The 21347-nt window shown below is 49.2% G+C and overlaps 1 protein-coding gene across 1 annotated transcript in view; it reads left to right on the top strand.

The window, feature by feature from the left end:
- Positions 1-21347, top strand: part of LOC119452587 (uncharacterized) — a 149983-nt gene that overhangs the window by 38730 nt on the left and 89906 nt on the right. The window contains exon 3 of the mRNA XM_049668468.1: positions 3056-3105. Within this exon, the coding sequence (XP_049524425.1) occupies positions 3056-3105 (50 nt within the window). The remainder of the gene's footprint in view (positions 1-3055; positions 3106-21347) is intronic.

The following is a 21347-nucleotide window of genomic DNA, read 5'->3' as shown; positions in this document are numbered from 1 at the left end:
ATGGATCTAGCATTTTCCATTCATTCTTAAAGAGTGTTGTGTCATCTGCGTGAGTAGGCGATGAGTGTGCAGCTTGATATGTATAATGAATCCTGGCAAACTGGCGCACATTGCACAAGCTGGAAGACTAGTCGTGTAGTTCCGTTACTGAGGCCTGGCAAACTTTGAAGCTTTCATTGTATCGACCGATTGCATTGGCGAGCGGCGTGGGCAAAGTGATGGAGAGGATGATCCTCGGATGCCTGGAGTGGTGCTTGGCATACCACAACGTCTATACACATTGTATACCAGGTTTCCTACGTGGCTGCTCATCGATTCATAATGTTGTCGACCTGGGTATTTACGTTCAGCACCAAAAACGATGTAAACGTCCCTGCGCATCAGCGGCACACTCCAAGAGGTAGGCCTCCGTGGTCGGTGTTTGATGGATGCACAGCTCTATGCGATCTTTCTTTGTGAGCACTGAGGATAGCCACAATTCTTTACATTACGCCTACTATGCCGTCACCCAGGGTGGCGTACTGAGCTCTACGTTGTTTAACCTCAAAGTTTTTGGTCTCATGGATCACCTTCCAAGCACAGTTAAATTATCAATGTACGTCGACGACATGCGTTTGGGCCTGTGGACTGACACGCCTACAGGTGCACGCAAGGCTCCCAAAGCTGCCACTCAGACAACACTTTACCGCCGCATTCAAGATCTGGAGATTTCATCAGATAAATCTGCAGTTGGTTTTACGCATTAGCCCATGACGCACTACAGTGTATTGATAAATGGGCAGATGATACCATATGTTCGGTCATGAATATTTTTGGGTGTCATAATTGACAGAGACATCTCATAGAGCCCCCATGTATTATACATGACAAAAATTAGGGGTAACTTCACACTAAGTGGAGCGAAGACTACACAAACAGCGAAGCTGGTGGCCTTTCTCTAGCTTTAACTTTGCTTTCCGTTGCTTAACTTGGTTTGGCCTAGCTGGTTCTTAGCTTTCTCTTTGCTTATGCTGAACTTTGTTTGGCTTTTCTAGTTCTTTGCCCTTACTCGGGTTCTATAGGTCACTTTATGGTCCGACGTAGCTTTGACGCGCGAGCGTGTTCGGCACGGGGATGCCACGCCAGTGAAAGCACAGTACTCTATAGTCCGGCGCGAGGCGTGTCCGACGTATCCGGCGTCCGTCGGTGGGCCGCGGCTGCAGCCGGCGTCGAGATGCGACATGCTGCATTTCGCGTCGGCCTCGTCAGCCAGTATGGACCGCATCCACGTCTCGTCGAGCAAGATGGGCTGATGGATACTGGTGGTGGCACGTGCAGTGATTTCGCAGTTTCCTATCATCCTGAAACTTCTAGTTTCGTGCGGCGCGGCGCACACTTTGGACTATAGAATGGTCGGTTTTCGCGCCTTCCATAATCACGCCTATTCACCAGCAAATTTTGCTCGACGAGACGCGGATGCGGTCCATTCTCAGTGACGAGGCCGGCGCGAAATACAGCACGTCGCATCTCGACGCCGGCTCCAGCCGAGGCACGCCGACGAACGCCGGATACTTCGGCCACGACTCGCGCTGTGGCGAGAGTAACCTGGGAGAGATTGGTAGCATCACCGGGCGATGACGTCACGTGCGTCGCCTAGCAACGCTTTACACCAGCTGTGCGAGGCGTTGCTAGGCAACGCGCGGTGACGTCATCGCCAGGCGCAGTTTTTTTTTTCGCCCTACGCGGCCTAGCCAAGAGCTTAAATAGCTACGCTGTTAAAAGTGGTTGACAGGCATCTGTCACCTTTTGAAGTTCTACACTGGAAAGACCTGGGGAATGTCCGTAAGCACTATCCTGCAACATTATAGGCTACGTTTTCTCAGCTTCTTGCGGTACAGCTTTACCTAGCATGAATAAAATAAAAAGCTTGAATGTTCAATTGAATGCCGCTGAGCGGTTCATCGGGTGATGATGAACTCCTCGCGGGCAAGCGAGCGCGTTCAGACGCTAGGCGCGCTTTGACTTGACCTTACGCAGGCACAGTTACGCCCCCCCCCCCCCTCCCACACACACACGGTAGAGGAACGCACGGAACAAAAACATTTTAGCCTAGGAATGCTTTCACATTCCCTAAGGTAAGCACTCTTAAGTATCTTTGCTGATTGTATTTATTTAGGCCGGATGCTAAGAACACGACAACTTATGGTGCAAAATTTGCCTTTAAACTTTACCTGCGTAGTAATTTTCCTATTAGGGGGATCAGCTTATTGACTTGTTCAATAGTGCGCACCTGTTGAATTTTGTATCCAGCGTCATGCAACAGTGGACGACGCTTACGCCTATTACAGTCGAACCACGATATATCGAACCCACATATAACGAATTATTGTGTATATCGAACAGCTGTAAAATCCCCTTAAAATATCATGCAAATGTATAGGGCTCGTGCAATCGTATATATTACGCCCGTTCACTAGCACATTCGATATATCGAACGCGGCACCACGCTGAAGTCCTCAAAGTGCACTTCATTCTCTACTTTGACGTCATCTGGCACCTGGAGGTGGAGAACAGAATGTGCAGTCAGTTGAGCTCCGTCGAGCTGTTCGGCTAGCCCGCGTGCTACCTCGAACATCAACTTTCTTTTTTCTGATTTTGTGGCGTAGTCGTGTAGGTTGAGCGCCTATTCGTGAGTTCATTTTCCGCAAGTGATTGCCGCTGCAAGTGAAATAAAAAGAATGAACTTGCACTTTACGATCAAGTTGAAAGTGATCCAGAATGTTTTTGCAGGTAATTAAAGTGTGGTTGCTTTTTGTTTCCGAGTTGCGTGCAATAACTTAGCGGACCTCGGCCGCAGCAATCGGTGAGCCGCCATTTACTTCAGGGCGTATTATTTTATATATCGAATTACCTATGTATAGAACTTTGTTGTGGTCCCCTTCACATTCAATATATCCCGGTTCGACTGTATTTCTAGTCAGCTGTTACACTAGTTTTGACGCTATTGACATGAAGTTATTCTTTCCTGTTTCTTGCAAAGGGCAAGAACTACATTGAATTTAATATTTTTATGCAGGTCATGACTCAGGAATGGCATCAGATGAAATGATGGATAAAGTGAGAAAGGTAATTTTGTGTCGTAGTATTATACATTTGACTAAGTGCCGAAAAATCAACGTATTAAGTGTTTTAAATAGCTCGTGTGTTTGAAGCGCATGTGCGTTGCCGCAAATTACAAATTAACTTCGCTGCATCAAGATGGGCAACGGTTACTTGAAATGAAATCTTTCTCTTGTGTGTAGCTGAACATGTTATGCATATTGTCGTGATTTTATTTAAGGGAAAAGCACAAGATAACTCGCAAAATATGGTAGGTCTTGGAGACAAAATTTGTCGCTTAACACCGTGAATAAACTGCATAATGATAAGCTTGATATACCTGCGCTTTACAAAAATAACAAATCATGAAAGTTGGATCTGCCAAATGGGTATGCGCTGCACACGTAGTTAGCTGGTATTGTGAATAGCTTTTTGTTATAAAAGCGTTGAACATACACGACTGTTCAGAATATTGAAGTGTCAATTATGTGCTTCAGAAAATCTCAATCGCAGGAATGTCTAAAGCCGATACTAGGCGAATAAAGAAAGTGCATACTGGTTTGTAGCGTAGAGCAATTTAACTTGTGCACCATCAGTAGACACTTTAAACCTCAATTTATCTAGATTTATTGCGCATGCCACTCAAAGTTGCAGTAAAAATGGAATGTGCTCTGCTAAATTAGTTTGCTGCTGTCATTTTACTTATTGCGAACTATTACTTTTCTATGGTGCAACATAGCATTCCACAATGACATATATCTGGCCCCTTGTTCGTATTAATTGCTATTGTTTCTGTATCAAACAATAAACATATTTAAACCATTCTATTTTATATGTTGCTGCATGCCCACGACTACATTCTATGCCAAGAAATTCTTGACCTATATCAGACTTTCATAAGCGCGTTCTGGTTCGCTTAGCGAACGTGGTGTCTTGAGTGGCAAATCACTACTAACTTTTAAAAAATTTAATGTACTCAAATAAACATTACAAATAACATTATGTACGTATTGATCAATAATGGTTATTCTTTATCTTCTGCCATACAAAAATTTCAATATCGCACGTGATGTGGGAATTCATGTCCCGTGAACCATGTTGCAGGTTGCTGGCTATCCAATTTAATTTGGGGCTTTGCAAAGCGTTACCAGACTGACAAATGTGTTTGCGTAGGTCAACGAAGTGTGCTTGTGATAAGGGCTTATGTGTGCAGGCAAAAGTAAGGAGACCCCGATGGCGACAATATTAGTATAACAGCGGAGGTGACATCATCACGACCGATTTTTTTCGTACTCCGGACAAGAAATGTTACATCCTGTTCCGTTACCTGAATCAGTGCAGAAGGCAGTAAAATGTCGGCATGTCGTGGACATTTTGTGCCGATTCCGAAAGCGGTGCGGTGTAACATCCGTGTCACATGGGCACCCATGAACACCTAACATATCAGAGCGCCAAGGATCCTAAATGTTCAAGCTGAACTGAGTTGTGATCGTCCACTAAGTAGCTTGTGTGTACACACATGTACACAAAACAGCCTAACATGTCCCTACTGTTGTGTAAATAAAAAACGAATATGAAGTTTATGTAAGAGAATCACCACTTCTAGAGACAGATATGTGCACAGGATAATCATAGCGGTAACGACAGTAAGGCTTGCAACCTTGTGCTTTGCCGTGATACTGTGTACTGCTAGGCGAGGTACTTACGTGTGCTGTTCTTGTAATTTCCTAGAGACTCTGCGTAGCACATTAGTTAGTGTAAACTAGCGAAGTACAACGCGAATGATCACCACACAATACACGCGCTGTAAACCTTGCCGTGAAAAACAGGAAGATGGCGCCTGTGCGTAAAATAGAGAAGCGCTCTGGTTCGAGATAAAATGTAGCTCAATAAATGAACTTGATTAAGCAGCACTGCCACTGTTCTTTATAGAATCGAAGTTATTTTTATTTCGCGCAAAAGTAAGTTTTCTGCTTATCAAGAATGATTTCTCGCTTACATCATAAAGGTGTCCTGCACCATCCTTCGAGCTTGTAAAAAATTAGGGTTGATCCCTCTTTCATAGGAGTCTGCAGAACACGAAAGTGAAACTTGTCTTCACAGAAGCTGCTGCATGTTTATTGGACGTGAAGAATACAGAATTGTAAGAGCACAAATGCGTAGAATGTCTTATGGTATTGGGCCGGCAAGGCACCGTTCGATGTGAATGCACCCACGGTGACGTCAAGTGGCGCATCTACTCCATCTCGACGGCCGACGTTGACTACCATGAGCAAGCCGTTCTGGTAGCTCAAGTAATTGAAGTAACACCTGGACAGAGTGGATAGCACATGCCGCGCAAAGATTTCATCAGTGCATGTCCTTGATTTTGTCGTCTAGACCTTGAGGTCGGTCAGGAGCTGCAGCTTGAGCACGTCAGCCTTGTGTTCGGTGACCGAATGGCCATTTGGCTTTGATATGTCGACAGTAAAGTCGCCTGCGAATAACATTGGGGCAACGTGGTAGCGATCTTGCAGGCTGGGAGACACTTGAGGTAGTGGCGGAACGCAATGTAGAAGCTTGGCGTCCAAGTAGGTCTTGATGTTATTTTGTGTCATGCTAGGGGATATGGAAACACCGAATAAGAGCAGATTCGTGCCGCTTATGTTAGTCTCGCCTGCGCACATGTCTGCGATACTGTTGACGACCGTTGCAGTGCTGTGCGTATGGAGGCAGTGTGCAGCAATGAATGTGACCCCTTCACGCTCGAACAGTGACACACCTGCTGCTTCTCGGCTGGGTCGTTTGTCCACCGACGCGCACTAGAAACAGCCGACAAGTGCAATGCCTGCAGCATCTGTCCAAGTTTTCTTGAGAAGGAGAAACTGAACTGATGTAGTAACCGGATCGACGATAACATCTTGCAAGTGTGCTTTAAAATGACCCAGATTGAGGCTGAGGAGGGAAAACGTTGTGCTGCTGGAGTGGTCATGAAGGAATGCCACCATGTCATCCGTGACAGTGTGTAGTGTGTTTTTCGCGAGGCCGGAATTCGTTTTTGAGATCTGGATTGAGTCGACCTCTGGCATGATCAAACTTGAAATTGTCGGTGTCGTTGGCGATAAATAGACGTCAGACTCTGGAGTTTTGCATGACGCGTAGCGCCACCTGTCGGTGCGAAGAGGTAATAATTGAGTAGCGCAAAGTCCGACTCCCTTGCTAAGTTGCTTAGGCAGCTAGCGAGTGCGAAACAACGATTTAACTTAATTTTGGTTCATATTGCGAATGTTTTGCGCATTTAACAGCCAGAATGAGAGCTATGATCCTATGAATTTCTCCGCTAGTCGGACGTGCCGCCAAACTGCCGTAATGTTCTTGTTGGCTCACTTCTTCTATGGCGATGGCGAGCACGACGGCAACCGCGACAGCTCCGCGCGCTACGAAGAAACGCCGCAATCGACGTTACTGTTGCGTTGTAAATTGCCATAAACGTGAAGGACTGAATAACAACGTTCAGTTTTACCGATTTCCATCGCGGTCGTATGAAGGAGAAAGGAGAGAGCGCTGGATACGGGCCGTTCGCGTGTTGGGTAAGCGAATTACTCGCATTCTCCACAACACAGCCGCCCACATGAGAAAGTGTGATAATGTTGTTCTGCTCTAATTGTGTTGCGTAGCCCTGACTGGGGACTATGGCAACCAAGCGAAAACTGAAGAATCTGCAGTCGCCTTTTCGTTGGCAACATAATAAACGAAGTTGTGAACCATCCCGCGTGTGTGCCATCGATGTTTCTACCTGTTTACGCACGTCCGCCTCCACTTTACTCAGCAAGTGGAACGGAGAGATTTGGCAGGTCAGTTTAACCAAACATTTTGGTTCCTTTATGAATTCAAAATCGTGTTCTAGGGCATTGTGGTATCGCGAGCTCATTTCTAGTTTCGGCTTTTCGATACAACGAGCACGTTTCGCAATGAACTGAGCCCTCTTGACAGCGTTTCCTTTCTTTTTTTTTTGTAATCTGAGCAATAAAGTTGCTATGGGAGCACTGGATGAGTAATTGTGAAGTAACGCACGTGCGTAGAAAAAAAATGTCGCGTTTATTTACATTCATTTGTGCGCGTGTGTTGTTTTAAGCGTCTGCTAAATATTCAAGGGTACTGAGCGGTGCTGTAGCTCCCGTGAGACAGAAAGATGCTTCACGCAGGCACTGTAGGAAGCTTACTTTGGTTATGTTCGCAGACTGTTTGCTGCCTTGGAAAACGTTTTCTGTTTGCTGCCCAAAAAAAGCTTTGGAGGAATTTATTCTCTGTAAATAATTACGACATTAGACATTACGGTAAAATGCTTAACCCTTTGAGGGTAAAGTGACGAAAAAATCGTTTGTGTTGTAAAATACACAATGTTTATTCATGAATAAGAAGATAAGCGCACTGACAAATGGCTGTGTGCACGTCCGAAAACCGAAACAAGTGAGAAGCCTTCGTCTTATCGCCTACAAGGTGCGATAGAGCTTTTATGGTTTCCAAAAAAGGAAACGCAAAAACGGCAGCATCGTTTGTATATATACGCGCCCGCCGCAATGAGCGATAAACAATCGAATAACAAGCGGTCACCCTTTGAGAGATTTGAAACCAAATAGCCATCAGTTTAGCGCGTGCAACAACTACCGAATGCTAACACGTGTTCAAACAAATAAATCCCAAAATATCGTTCGCGACAACCTTTAGGTTTGTTTTGCCTTCGGTTGTATCCCGCGAAAGCGGACACGCACGTATCTCAATTTGCAGTAAATACAAACGGAAGACAACCGTGAAGAAAACATTCTAAGATGAGCGATAGCACGCTCGAACGCCCAGGAAGCGAGAGCTGAAGCGAGAACGCAACTGAAAAGGCGAAGGTCGCCAGGGCCATTCGCCCCTGATAAAGCGAGCTTTGTACCACTGACCGTAAGCTACATAGCTCACTGACTTAATCATATATGTACTTCATCGCTTTCACATTATGTACGTACCTAAATTTAACAGATTTAGGCGCTAGAGAACGGACGTCGGAGTGCTTGCCTCGAACTGGACGTCGCACGATGCTCGCTGTACTTGCGAGTTGCAGCGCGCCGAAATAACACCTGAAACTTCTTTTACATTGTACACGTACTTCGCTCTGCTCCCTTTCCGAAGCGTGGATGGGCGGAAGAAGCTTTCCAGGTCCTTGATAATTAGGAAACCGTGCCTCAACACAACCGAAAGAGGGGCCTCCATTGATGCCTATGCAGTATAGTACTGCACGGGCCGATTTTTTCAGCCCGGGCCCGGCCCGGGCCCGTTTTTACGTTGGGCGGCCCGCCCGAGCCCGATCAAAACTTTTATGGCGAGACCCGGACCCGGCCCGGGCCCGGAAATAATCTACGTTACCCGCCCGGCCCGGCCCGCCACCCCTTTACCTTAGGCCCGAACCAGGCCCGAGCCCGACTCGAAAGCGGCCCGAACCCGGCCCGAGACCGAAAAATAATGTTTTTCAGAGTTGAGACGCCCGAGAATAACTTGCTGCACGTTACATGCACACCACCAGAAAGCCCGAGCCCGGCCCGGGCCCGCGTCAAAAAACCCGAGCCCGGCCCGGGCCCCGGTCAAAAAGCACACGCCGTGCCCGAGCCCGGCCCGAGCCTGTGAAACAACTGTTCTACCCGGCCCGGCCCGGCCCACGGGCCGGGCCGGGCTCGGGCTTTTGGGTAAGCCCGAGCCCGTGCAGCGCTCTACTATGCAGCTTCGCTTGCGGACAGCTCTCTTTGCAATACTCAGTTTGCGCCAAGGCTGCGATGGGGGCGCTGGTGGCGGGTTTTTCCACAGCGCCGCCTGGGCAGAGTCTGAAGTCTATAGTCCCTGTAAAGGGGAAACTCTCGACAAGGCGACGTGCACCAACTGTTGGTCATGTCACTTCGCATAGTTATATGCGACGTTAGGTTATGTAACGCCTTGCGGCTTGTGTATTGTGACAGCCGCTCCTTCCACCAGTGGAAGCTGGGTGCGCCAACATTTCAAAATGGGGTTGTTAGGCTCAATGATTCCCGTACGGAGGTGAATGAGAATCCAGTGAGTTGAAATGCCAACTGAGGTGGCATGAGCTAACCCCTTAGCACGTGCAGCGATGCCCACCTTACTGGAATCTCCTTGAACACAAACCTCATGGAAGAGGCCGTTCTCTTGAAACTCAATGTGCTTCAGAGTGTACATGGAGCCATTGGTGAGGCCTTCAACAACGTCAATGTTGGAAGTTATCATGTACGTCTTGCCGGACACGAGGGACGCTTTGTAGAGCAGGCCAGCAGTTTCGCAGTGATGCCTCCTGATCGGCAGTCTTGTAGCCAATCATAACATCTGTGGCTACACTGTTGAACACGTCGGGGTGTCCACTGAAGAAACCATGTTGTTGTATGCTGTAACATCGTAGTTCTTCAGGAAGAGGCGAATGGCATCTGGGGAGGTTTGTTGTGCCCGGGATTTGGTGATGAAGCGGTTTTCGATAAGGTCCGTTTTGCCTTGCGTGAGGCCGTCACCACTACCAATTTCGGTCAACACTTTTGTAAAGGCGACATCGCTGTGAAAAGGCATAAATGGAGCGGTTGTCTCATCGTGTCGGCGCCAGCCAAGCTCTCCGTGTCCCTCTTGTAGATGGGTACGAACGGGTGGCAGTTGGTGCATGTCACCACAAAGTATCATGTGAAGGCCCCCGAACGGCAGGTCGAACTCGAAGCATATTTGCTGAATGAGTGGGTTTACTTCAATGACCACATTAGCGCCGATCATAATTACCTCGTCCACAAACACAGCAACGACATCCCGCATTCCGCTCCTGTACAAGCTGATCGTATCGACGTTCAGCCCAAGCCTGTGATGTCTGGCTTGCACAATACTGAAGGCAGTGTGTATGGTGGTGCCACCGATGGCTGCTGTGGCCTTGTCGGTTGATGCACAGGCACAGACGTCCCTCCCTAGTTTCTTCAAGCTGTCAGTGAAGTCAGCGTCAGGAAATTGTTCACGCAGCTGCATGAACCTGTGGTGAAGATCGCTTACGCCACGGTTAGTCTTGTTGATGTAATCAAAGACGTACGTGGCGCATGAGTACTCCTCTACGATGTATTGTAGATCCATGTTTGAGCGCAGCTTGAGGCCAATGTAGGGGTTGAAAGGGCTCATCCAAATTTGACAGCACGCATTGGTGCTGTCATCGGTGGCGCGGAGTTAGTTGACAATGTCCATCATGAGGCGCATGACAAAGGTCTTGCCACTGTCTGTCGGTCTGGTGCGGAAGGTCTGCAGTGGGGGTGGCGAATAACCCTCTCGTTAGGGAATGAGGCGGTGCAGGCAATGAAGAAGTAGCTTATCTTGGTCCTCATTAACCATCCGAAAGTGACACCGGTACTCTGCAGCTGTCGCGCTTCTTTACGACTGCACAGAGCTATATCTTCTCGGGACAAATGTCATCCCTATTAAGCCGAAGCATTTTTGCGCGAAGGTCATGTTCTGACTCGGCCTCTGCAGTATTCCGTTTCGCAGACATAGCGACAGTGCGCAGTGCAGACGGTCCGCGTGCCTCGCGAGGCTCTGTGACGTGAATCGCCTCGCAGATATGGATGGTTTAATCGAATGTTTGTTTGAAGCATAATTCTTGCCTGCGTTCCTGGAGGATCAGTTTGTTGTCTTGGTATATGGCGAGAAACTTGTCACAATTAAGGACATCGGCTACCTCGTTTCAGAACGGGTAGTTCAGCAGCGCCATCTCTCTTTCATAGTCTTGCTGTGTAGCCGGGTGGTAACCAATGTATCTTATGATACGAGGTACAGTTCTCGCAGCAGAAGCTGCCGTCCCTCTCGTTGTAGTAGTGTACGGAGAACTGTGCTAATGCCACACCTTCCAGGTGATGCGGCCTGCCTTCATGCTTTTCGATGCAAGTGTCCTTCCAAATGTTGGTGTCTTCATCATCGAGGGTGTGCAGCTGCAGGCGCCTCTTCTTGACAAACTGTCGCTCATCGTACGAGCAGGTAGGAATGAAGGCGATATCGCGACTCGACGTCGACATGGTAAGCCTAATCAGATACCAAGCCACTTCCTGGCTTCTCATTTCCAGACTCTTGAAGACGTCCCTCCCTAGTTTCTTCAAAATGTCAGTGAAGTCAGCGTCAGGAAATTGTTCACGCAGCTGCATATGCCTGCGTTGAAGGTCGCTTACGCCACCGTTAGTCTTGTTGATGTAATCAAAGACGTACGTGGCGCATATGTACTCCTCTACGATGTATTGTAGATCCATGTTTGAGCGCAGCTTGAGGCTAATGTAGGGGTTGAAAGAGCTCATCCAAGTCTGATCGATGCACCATTTCAAGAAGACCATAGGTCGCTTGATGCCAGCCCGGATGACATCCAGATATCGAGCTTTATCCACGCCGTGTGGGGCTAGGATTTCTTCGAGACTGTCCTGAGTGCGTGTCTCAAGATGGCCGTGCATGTCATAAAGGACGTCCTGGTACAGCTTGTGGTGCGCATCGTCAGTGCTCTTGGGGAGCAAGACACACGTGTATGTCATTGGCCAGAAAGGGGCGCCGAACCGACACTTGGATGCACCCTTCTTAAAGCAGGTGAACGTATGGAAGTGGTGTTGATCATCCGGCCATGGAAGAATGTCTTTATGTTCCAAGCTGAACAGCCGGTCGATGAGATAACAATGGTTCGGCATGTGCTCACTGACCTCCTCGTTGAGATCATTGTCCAGACACAGGAGAATGTGAGCGCGTGCACTTCCCCTATGTTGGAATTCTATTCGTTTGAAGAAGTTCACCACCCTGTAACTCCAAATGGAGAGGTCATACGATGCTTTTACATGGCGAGAAAGACATCCACGAGCTTAGTGAAGCATAGCACGCCAGTCGCAGGGTATTCACCAGCTCCGTGCGTTGTAGAAGAGTCATGTGGCACAGCTGGTCACCGTGAAAGCACGCTCCGTCATTTCGCAGGCGGTACAGTACGCGAAGGAGATCGGGCCAGCGTTACTCTGAGGAGCTGAGTGCAAGGAAAGCGGTGGGCTTACCGAGGTGTGTCATCACTGAGAAAACGTCCTTCTTTGTAGCTGACCAGTAGGATAGTGAAATCGGGATCGTCCTGAGGAATAAGAGGCTGTTGTTGATGCATCTCTCGAAGAAAGTAAATGTCTTCAATCATGCCGTTGTGATACCGGGTGTGTCACGTGTGTTTCTGAAGGTCACTTGCATTCCGTCTCGTAAGCGAATGTGCAGCACCTTCATAGCCATGTACAATATGTGCTTGAGAGGGGCTCCACGGCGATTCTTGCGCATGATTTAGCTGGATGCCATCCTGAAAGCAGTCGCACGGTCCAACGTGAATGCTTTCGGCTGGCCGAGGTATATGGCGGGATTGGAAAGTCTTTCAGCATGTTCCTCAAAGAGGAGTCTGAGAGGCCCTAGCTGAGTTAGTAGCGATAAAAAGTTTACGGACCACGGGATCTCAGAAAACGCTAAATATTGAGCAGACTTTAAAGGAAGCCAGTAAAACCGTACATCACAATATTGTTCGCATATACCAATAGAGTCTGGAAATGGGAATACCAAACTGCGTTCTGAGGCCGCGGAGATATTCAGTTTTTTGTCAGATATCTTGGTCCGTAAACTTTTTCGGTCGATAGTGCTTGTCCTCGTTCCACAGCATGGTGTGCTGTTGGGCGAGCATCATGTCGAAGTCAGAAGCGTCGTCCTCGTAGCATTCAATGACATCAACCGCGGCATACACATTGATCACGTCATCGGTATCAGTTGATGATCGCCCGTAATTTCTGAAAGAACGGCGTTACCTGCAGATCTCGTAGTCATGCCTTGACAGTGGCTATTTTCACCATCCCGGTCAGGTATGATGATTTCTGTATCATGCGCCGCTTAATGTGCACATTGATGACGTGGTCATTATGCAAGTGCCTCGGTAGTGAGCTCACCATTGTGTTAACGTCAATCGGCACGTTGACAACCTGGCCCACGACACCGTAGTTGCCCACGGCGTTTAGCAGTCGTCTTATCTGCATTACGGCAATCTGGGCGAGAAGAGGCGCTAGGCGATGCAATCGAGAGGCGAGAGATGGGTAGGGTACTCTGGGTATGGGAAACCGTTGCAGAATGCCATCAGGCGCACCCTACCAGTACACAGGGATACTATACAATTGGTACACAACCAAAAGTTGTCGAACAACTCGCGACCGGGAAACATCCCCTGGAAACACTGGATTGCACGCACTGGAGGACTGCGCAAATCCGCCATGAACCACAGGTGTTCGCTAACCGTAGAGGCGTAACCGAACGGGTTGCTGGTAAATGGCTTTATGAACTCACCGTCCGCTGCAGTGAAAGGTTTTGAAGGTGAAACGATTTGCTGGTCGGCGACCGTGTTGGTGGTTTGCTTGGCGCACGGCGTCCTGTTGGCGAGCGCCGTCTTGTTGGCGAGTGGCTTCGACGAAGGTGCGAGCATTCTGGCCCGGCTACGTAGTGGCTACGGCAGCCAATCGAGCTGCGACAGGCTAAGCTACAGGAATGATAGTGGCAGAGTTAGCACCATGCCTCGCGAAAGCTCGAAGGTGTTCTGCTTCACGCTGCAGTGTCTCCCGCCGGAGCAACGTGATTCGCCCAGTGACGTCGTTGCCTTTCTGCGCCACTTAAGGCAGAAGTTGTTTTATGTGGTGCCATCACAAGCGAAGCAGTAGGCGATGCACTGCCGATGCGCGTTGCAGCTGCAATCCGTCGGCCACTAGGCGCCACAGGCTAATGCGACGAGAAAGCCAAACCATGTGCTGTAACTGGCTACACGAGACCACGGACTCTGGCGGTGCAAGCGTTAATCCACCACGGCGATTGTGGGAAGTACACGGATCTGTCTGATCCCTCTGCTTGCGGATTGAGTCGTTCTTGTCGTATTAACAGCGAATATGTTCCAAGTCGAGCCTTCGCCGTTTGTGTGTCCAGTGGTGTCACGAAGGTCACGTGACCAGGAGAGGATGAGAGCCGTGCCGGGGGAGGACAGGCGGCGTGACCAGCAGCTGACGAGAGGCATGCTGGCGGAGGAGGCGACCAATGTGAGGCCGTGTTGGGCACGAGGAAGTGTTTCTCTGAAAAAATCCAAGCCGCGTGAAAATAAAAAATGGCCCGCCATCCCGCCCTGCGAACGTGAATGTCCACCGAAGCAGTATCAAACACCATACGTGGTCGAACATTGTATTCGCGCTGTTCTTCTGGTGTCTTTAATTTCTATGGTCTACCCATGGCAGTCTTAGAATGAACTGAAGCGAGTGTTTTCACAACAAATCCGTGCAGAGGCTGGTCCTCTCCTCGATGACGTATCGCCACTTTCTTTTTTTTTCTTCCTCTCTGTTTTGGAACCGAGAACACGCTGGGCTGGTGCTGACTAGGCACAACTGTGGCTGCTGTTAAGGGATCGATGGTATTCCTAAATAAGCGCATCACTGTATACATGTTCCAAATATAATCTCACTATCAGGGAGGGAGCCGTCTACCTGACTGGAGCAGTATTTTTTTTTATTTGGGGTGTTGCTACGCTGCGGTCCGCAACACACCAACGACTGCCGCTTCGCGTCAGCAGGGCGCGTACTTTGCTTTCCGCGGATGATTCCACACACGAGCTAGAAAAAAAGGAGAGCGAGGAGGATGACACGACCTTTTTTTCGACGAAGACGGCGACGCTCGAACGCAATCATATGGTTCGCATGAATGCATCACGTTTAAGGGTGGCTGTCTGGCCTGGTGATTACGACGCTCGCTTTGGGATCGAGGGTGCGCGGGTTCGAATCCCGCCTTGCCGCCTCGGGAAGGAGGTTTGTTTCCTTGGTATCACCAAGGAAAGGTGCTCCTCTCTGTTTGGCGGTGCGGTCCGTTGTGCCCCGCTGCCGGGCGCCGACGCAAATTGGACTCCTGTACATTGTCATGGCTACGTCATTTTCTGTCTAATCGAGAGAAATTTACGTCTGTTAATAACTTCGATACCGCCAAATCTAACGTTACTTCTGGTGTGCCGCAATGAAGCGTCCTTGGGCGTCTGTTGTTTTTAATCTACATAAATGTTTTGCCTCACCACACTTCGTCTTGCATACGAATATTCGCCGACGATTGCATAATCTCCCGCCAAATAACCAGCAGTGATTATCATATAGCACTCCAACGAGACCTAGATATCGTGAACCAGTGGTGTAATACATGGTTCGTGGCACTAAACGTGTCAAAATATAAAACAACCTCTTTCACCTGTAAACCTGTTAAATCGCAGTTTATCCGTAGGTCGGCAGTGTGGGATAATACACACTCATCATCATTTTTTCCTGGCCCCGCGCTCACTCACGTTCACACTCACAGCACTCACTCGCACTCACCTCCACTCACACTCACTGGCGATCACTCGCACTCGCACTGACACTCAATCGCACTTGCACTCATCTCCACTCGCATTCACCTGCACTCACACTCACCGGCACTCACCCGCACTCGCACTCACCTGCACTCACACTCACTGGCACTGACTCGCACTCGCACTCGCCTCCACTCACTGGCACTCACTCGCACTCGCACTAACCTGTACTCACAATCACTGGCACTCACTCACACTCGCACTCTCCTGCACTCACACTAACTGGCACTCACTCGCACTCGCCTCCACTCACACTCACTGGCACTCACTCGCGCTCGCACTAACCTGTACTCACAATCACTGGCACTCACTCACACTCGCACTCACCTGCACTCACACTAACTGGCACTCACTCGCACTCACCTGCACTCACACTCACTGGTACTCACACGCACTCACTTCCACTCACATTCACTGGCACTCGCTTGCACTCACCTCCACTCACCCCTTTGAAATGAGTGCGAGTATGATTGAGTGCACTCGTGAGTCACTGTGCCGATCCATAGCGCTTACAATTCGTGTATATTCATGACGAAGCTTCCAATTTATTACCTGTTGCATCGGGAGTGCGCCAAAGCAGTGTTTTGGACACAGTTTTATTTATAATATACATAAAATATTTGCTTTCCCGATTACATGGTAATATCCGTCTATTCACTGACTACTGTATTTCGTACCGCGAAATTATTCGCAGTAATAATCACCATATACAAAATTCTGCCTTTTCATGGTGTCAGGAGTGGCAGATGACTCGAAATGGCCAAAAATCTGTAACGCTAACAGTAAGAAAGAAACAGATATCTGGGTTTGCTTACATTATTAATGACACACCTCTCACTTGTGCATTTCAGCGTAAATATTTAGGTGGCACTTTAACATACGTTAATAAAATAACCTCAAGTGGAAATCAATGTACATGCTGAGCACTAAAGCGACTCTTCTTTCTGAGAAGACACCTTCGTCTTGCTCCCCCAGATAAAATTGTCGGGCCTACAGAATGCTTGTTCGAACAGTGCTGGAGCACGCCAATATTGTTTGGTTTCCGTACACACAAAAAAAACTCATTGCAAGAATGAAAGGGGTGCAGAGGAAGGCAATAAGGTTCTGTTTAATAAATACAAACTAACGGATTCATTAACTGAATTATTAAAGAGAGTTGGTTTATTAAAACTGCAAAGCAGCTTAAATCAAGCACAATCTCGCCGCAACGCCGGCTGTACGCCGGCCCAGCCCGGGGCCGATCACCCAGTCCTTACTCGGGATACTAAACGCAGCAACCGATGGAGGTGTGAATGCTGTACGACGCAATGCCGAAGATCCTCACTAGCCGACGAAGAAGATTCGCGAATCATCACGACGAGGTATCAGCACACCGCCTGGCAAGAGCCTTGACGACAACACTTCGCCACCTGCCGACGCGACGTAGCAGCAGCGGAGCAAGCCGACGAAGCCGTAATCCGACGCCATGACTTAACCGTAACGCCAGACGACGATCTACCAACCTTATCATGCTGCCCTGCAATCTGACCTTACAGCCATATCTTCTTGGTGTTCCGATTCTTTAATGACCCTTAATAATGATAAATGTCAAAGCATGCGTGTCTCACAGACTTCCTCTTTCCCCGTTTCTTTGAACTATGCCCTCAATAACACACCATTAGCCTCTGTAGAAAGTTGCAAATATCTCGGTATACCTATCACTAGTAATCTCTCTTGGAACGTGCATCTTCAATACATATTTAATAATGCTAACCGTATGCTCGGTTTCATACGTCGTAATTTTTCCAGTGCGACTGTTCACGTTAAATCACAACTTTATCCCCAGTACAGGGTAGCAAGCCGGTATTTACACTGGCTAACCTCCTTGTCTTTCTTTTCCTTTCTCTCTCTCTCTCAGAACATTATAAAACATTAGTACGTCCCAAGCTCAAAGATGTCTGCTCCATCTGGGACCCTGGTCAAGCTAATTTAACAAATCTTCTAGAATCACCTCAGAACAGGGCCGCCCGTTTCATCTCATCAAATTATGCGCGCCACGCAAGCGTATCATCAATGAAACTGACGCTTGGTTTGCCAGACCTCGCAGTACGTCGTAAGTTTATGCGCTTGTGCCTCTTTCATAATATCTACTACACTAATCGTGTTGTTAAAGATGAGTTATGACTTCACCCATCCGCCGTGTTTGTGCAGATGACTGACGGAGTAGAAAGGGTTGTAAGTTACGCTAGCCGGTCACTATCGAAAGCGGAAGCAAATTATTGCACCACGGAAAAGGAGTGCACCGCCATCATCTGGGCTGCATCAAAGTTTAGCCCCCACCTATATGACAGGCCCTTCAAAGTTGTGAGCGGCCACCACGCCTTGTGTTGGCTAGCTAACTTGAAGGATCCTTCAGGTCACCTCGCACGATGGTGTCTGAGACTTCAAGCACAAGTCCGGGCGAAAGCACTCTGACGCCGACTGCTTGTCTCGCGCACACGTCGAATCGCCGCCACAGGACAACCAGAATGACGACACTTTCTTGAGACCCATCAGTACCGACGAATTTGCCGAACAACAGCGAGCTGACCCGGAAATAGGGAGCCGTGTAGACTACCTGGAAGGCAAGACCGTCATTGTGCCGAAGGTGTTCACGCGAGGATTGGCGTCGTTTTTCTTGCAAAAAACATTCCCCTAAAGAAGAACTTCTCGCGTCTCCGAGCCAACTACCGCCTCGTGGTACCCTCAGCATTGTGTCCAGAGGTTCTGCAAGCTCTCCATGACGACGCAACGGCTGGACACCTCGGTTTTTCCCGCACGCTCGCGAGGATGCAAGAAAAATAATACTGGCCTCAGCTCTCTGCCCACGTCGCCCATTACGTAAGGACATGCCGAGACTGTCAGCGACGCAAAACACCTCCTACAAGGCCTGCCGGACTTCTACATCCCATCGAGCCACCTCGCCCACCGTTCCAGCAGATCAGGATGGACTTACTGGGGACTTTTCCGACGTCGACGTCCGGTAATAAATGGATCGTCGTAGCTATGGACTACGTCACCCGCTACGTCGAAACAAAAGACTTGCCCAAAGACAGCGCCACCGAGGTAGCCTGATTCTTCGTTGAGAACATCCTACTGCGGCACGGTGCCCCAGAAGTCCTCATCACCGACAGAGACACAACCTTTACGGCAGATCTAAATCAAGCCATCCTGCGATACAGCCAGACACGCCATCGCCGGACCACCGCCTACCACCCCCAGACGAATGGCCTCACCGAGCGCCTAAGACCATCGCCGACATGCTGGCAATGTATGTCGACGTCGAACACAAGTCATTGGATGCCATTCTTCCGTACGTGACCTTCGCATACAACACGGCCGTGCAAGAAACGACGCACATGGCGCCGTTCAACCTGGTTTACGGGAGGAACCCGGCAACGACGTTTGACGCCATGCTACCGGACGTCACCTACGAAGAAAATCTGAAAATCTCGACGTTGCCACCTATTTGCAGCGCGCCGAAGAAGGTCGACAGCTCCTCCGTGGAAGTCATCACGCACCATGTGGAAGTCATCCACGTGATGCGTCTTAAGCCTTTCTACGCCCGCTGAAGAACTTATATAGTTTTGTTGCTTTGTTATTGCTTTCTTTTTTCCTATCTCTGTACGCGTGGTTTTGTTTTCGCTTCCGTGTTTGTAGCATCGGGACGATGTTTTTTTAAGTGGAGGGTATTGACACGTACACATGTTTATGTTTCACCGGTGACCACTTTTCACCGGCTGTTAAACTTTATCGCTAGGCACAGGACGCGCCTGCAGCTATCGGAAGCTTCTCGAACGTTATCGATGCTCCTATCCGTTGTCTCTTGTCAACGACGCTCATGTAATCTGATGGTATGAGCGACTCGAATTGTCTAGAACTTTCTGGAAGACACGCGGGTGCCAGGGATTAATCTGGAACCTTCGATGACTCATGTATAAAAGTTGACGCGTTTCGCCGCTGATCAGATTTCGACGATCGCCGACTGTGTTCGCCGCTATTGTTGAGCTTCGAGTGCACCTTGCTTTTGTGGGCACAGGTTAACCCAATTAAAAGTCCGTTTCGTCATTCACACTTTTGCGACGGTTTTCTTCACCGCCACTACTACGTGACAATATTGCCCTGCCTATCTTTCAGTGCATGCATTTTGCCTTGTCCTATGCCAACTTTTCTTCACACTGATTTTAAGCTGCATCCATATTTTACTGCTGCCTGAATCCTTTCCACGTTATAACTTCGAATATCCCTTACTTTCTTCTTGTTGATCAGATTTGAGAGTTCAGAGAATTCTACCTGGGGCCGTATTCTGTAACGCTTAGGTTTTCGAAGGATTCGGTTTGCGTGCAGCGATTGGTCGCCGCCTGGGTGACGCCATCGCTTCAGGGCGCGAACGCATTTTTTGCTGACGTCACGCACATGTCAATCACGCGGAAACCGAATTTGTCGTCTGCTACGAAGCGAAGCCGCGCGCGCTGCTTCGGTCTGATCCGAAGCGCGGTGTGCCGTGTGCAGAGCCTGTGCGTGCCGTGTGCACGGGCGAGATCGCGGCACTCGAAGCAAAATGACGGCGTGTGCGGTGCCTGTGGCGCCTGTTATCGTGCTTTTAGCGAGCCTCCGTGATAGACAGCGACAACCTCGACGTCGACAAGACGCCTTTGAGATGACAGATCACGGATTCAGGCGACAATTCAGATTCTCAAAAGAGACAGCGCTCCGACTGTGCGAGGAACTTGAGTGTGTATTTTGGCCGCAACGCGAAGTTGGCGTACGACGTCCCACCTAGCGGCATAAAGGGGTCAACCGAAGTAAAAAAAATTCGTTAAGTCACTCACCGCCAGTACAACTCACACGCGTTTCATGATGAAAAACGTAAACCTCATCAATACCATGAACAAATTATTTTTATTTACCAAGAAGCGCTCGTAAATTGCTATATTTTTATTCGGTTTGTGACGTTCACTGCCACAAAAAGAAACCTTCGCGCCGATTGGTCTCTGTCCTTTCACTTGTTTTCATTACGTCAACGGACCGCCCCAATGTTTGGGACAAGCCCGGACCCGTTTGGAACCGCGAAGACATTGTTATCATCCTGAAGCCCCGGGTGACCGTCGCTCTTAAGGATGTATACCAACATGGCGAGCTAGGAGCAGCGTTCGCGGCCTACTTGGGCACCCAGGCCGCAGCGTCGCTCAGCTTGCTCCCCACATGGGAGCAAAATCTCATCGTCGCAGGCACCCGAGACCCGCACGTCGCAGACATGCTTCTGCGTGACTTTCAACTTGACTCATCCAAAGGCCAGCTCCTCATGCACGGCCACCTGAAACTCACCGGCGAGGTGTGCCGTGGCGTCATCACCGTAGCCAACCACGAGACCAGTGAGTCTCTCCAAAACAAGATCCAGTGGCGTGCTGGAGAGCTTGCCGATATCCGCAAGCTTGGCAATTCCAACGTTGCGGCGCTCACTTTCGTGGGCAAAGTGGTGCCGCGATTTGTGCATTATAACTCAGAGGTGACCCTTGTGCGTGCGTACAAGAGAACCATCCCGGCCTGCGGGCGGTGCGGCACTGTGGGCCATCGGGCGGACACATGCCCCTGCCCGGACAACGACAAATGTGGCCTGTGTGGCCATACGGTGCCGACCGCCGACGGAGTGAAGGCACCTCATGAATGCACTCCGTCCTGTGCAGTCTGTGGGCAAGCCCATGCAACCAACTCCCGCGACTGCACGGGAAAATTCCGCCAACTAAAGTTGCCCGGCGACAAGGCGAAACGCCATAAACGCCGAACAACCCGGCGACCTAAGAAGCCA

The sequence above is a fragment of the Dermacentor silvarum genome, chromosome 5 (assembly GCF_013339745.2).
Source record: "Dermacentor silvarum isolate Dsil-2018 chromosome 5, BIME_Dsil_1.4, whole genome shotgun sequence".
NCBI lineage: Eukaryota > Metazoa > Arthropoda > Arachnida > Ixodida > Ixodidae > Dermacentor > Dermacentor silvarum.
Note: the sequence above shows the minus strand (reverse complement) of the source record. Positions and strands in the feature narration are given on the sequence as shown.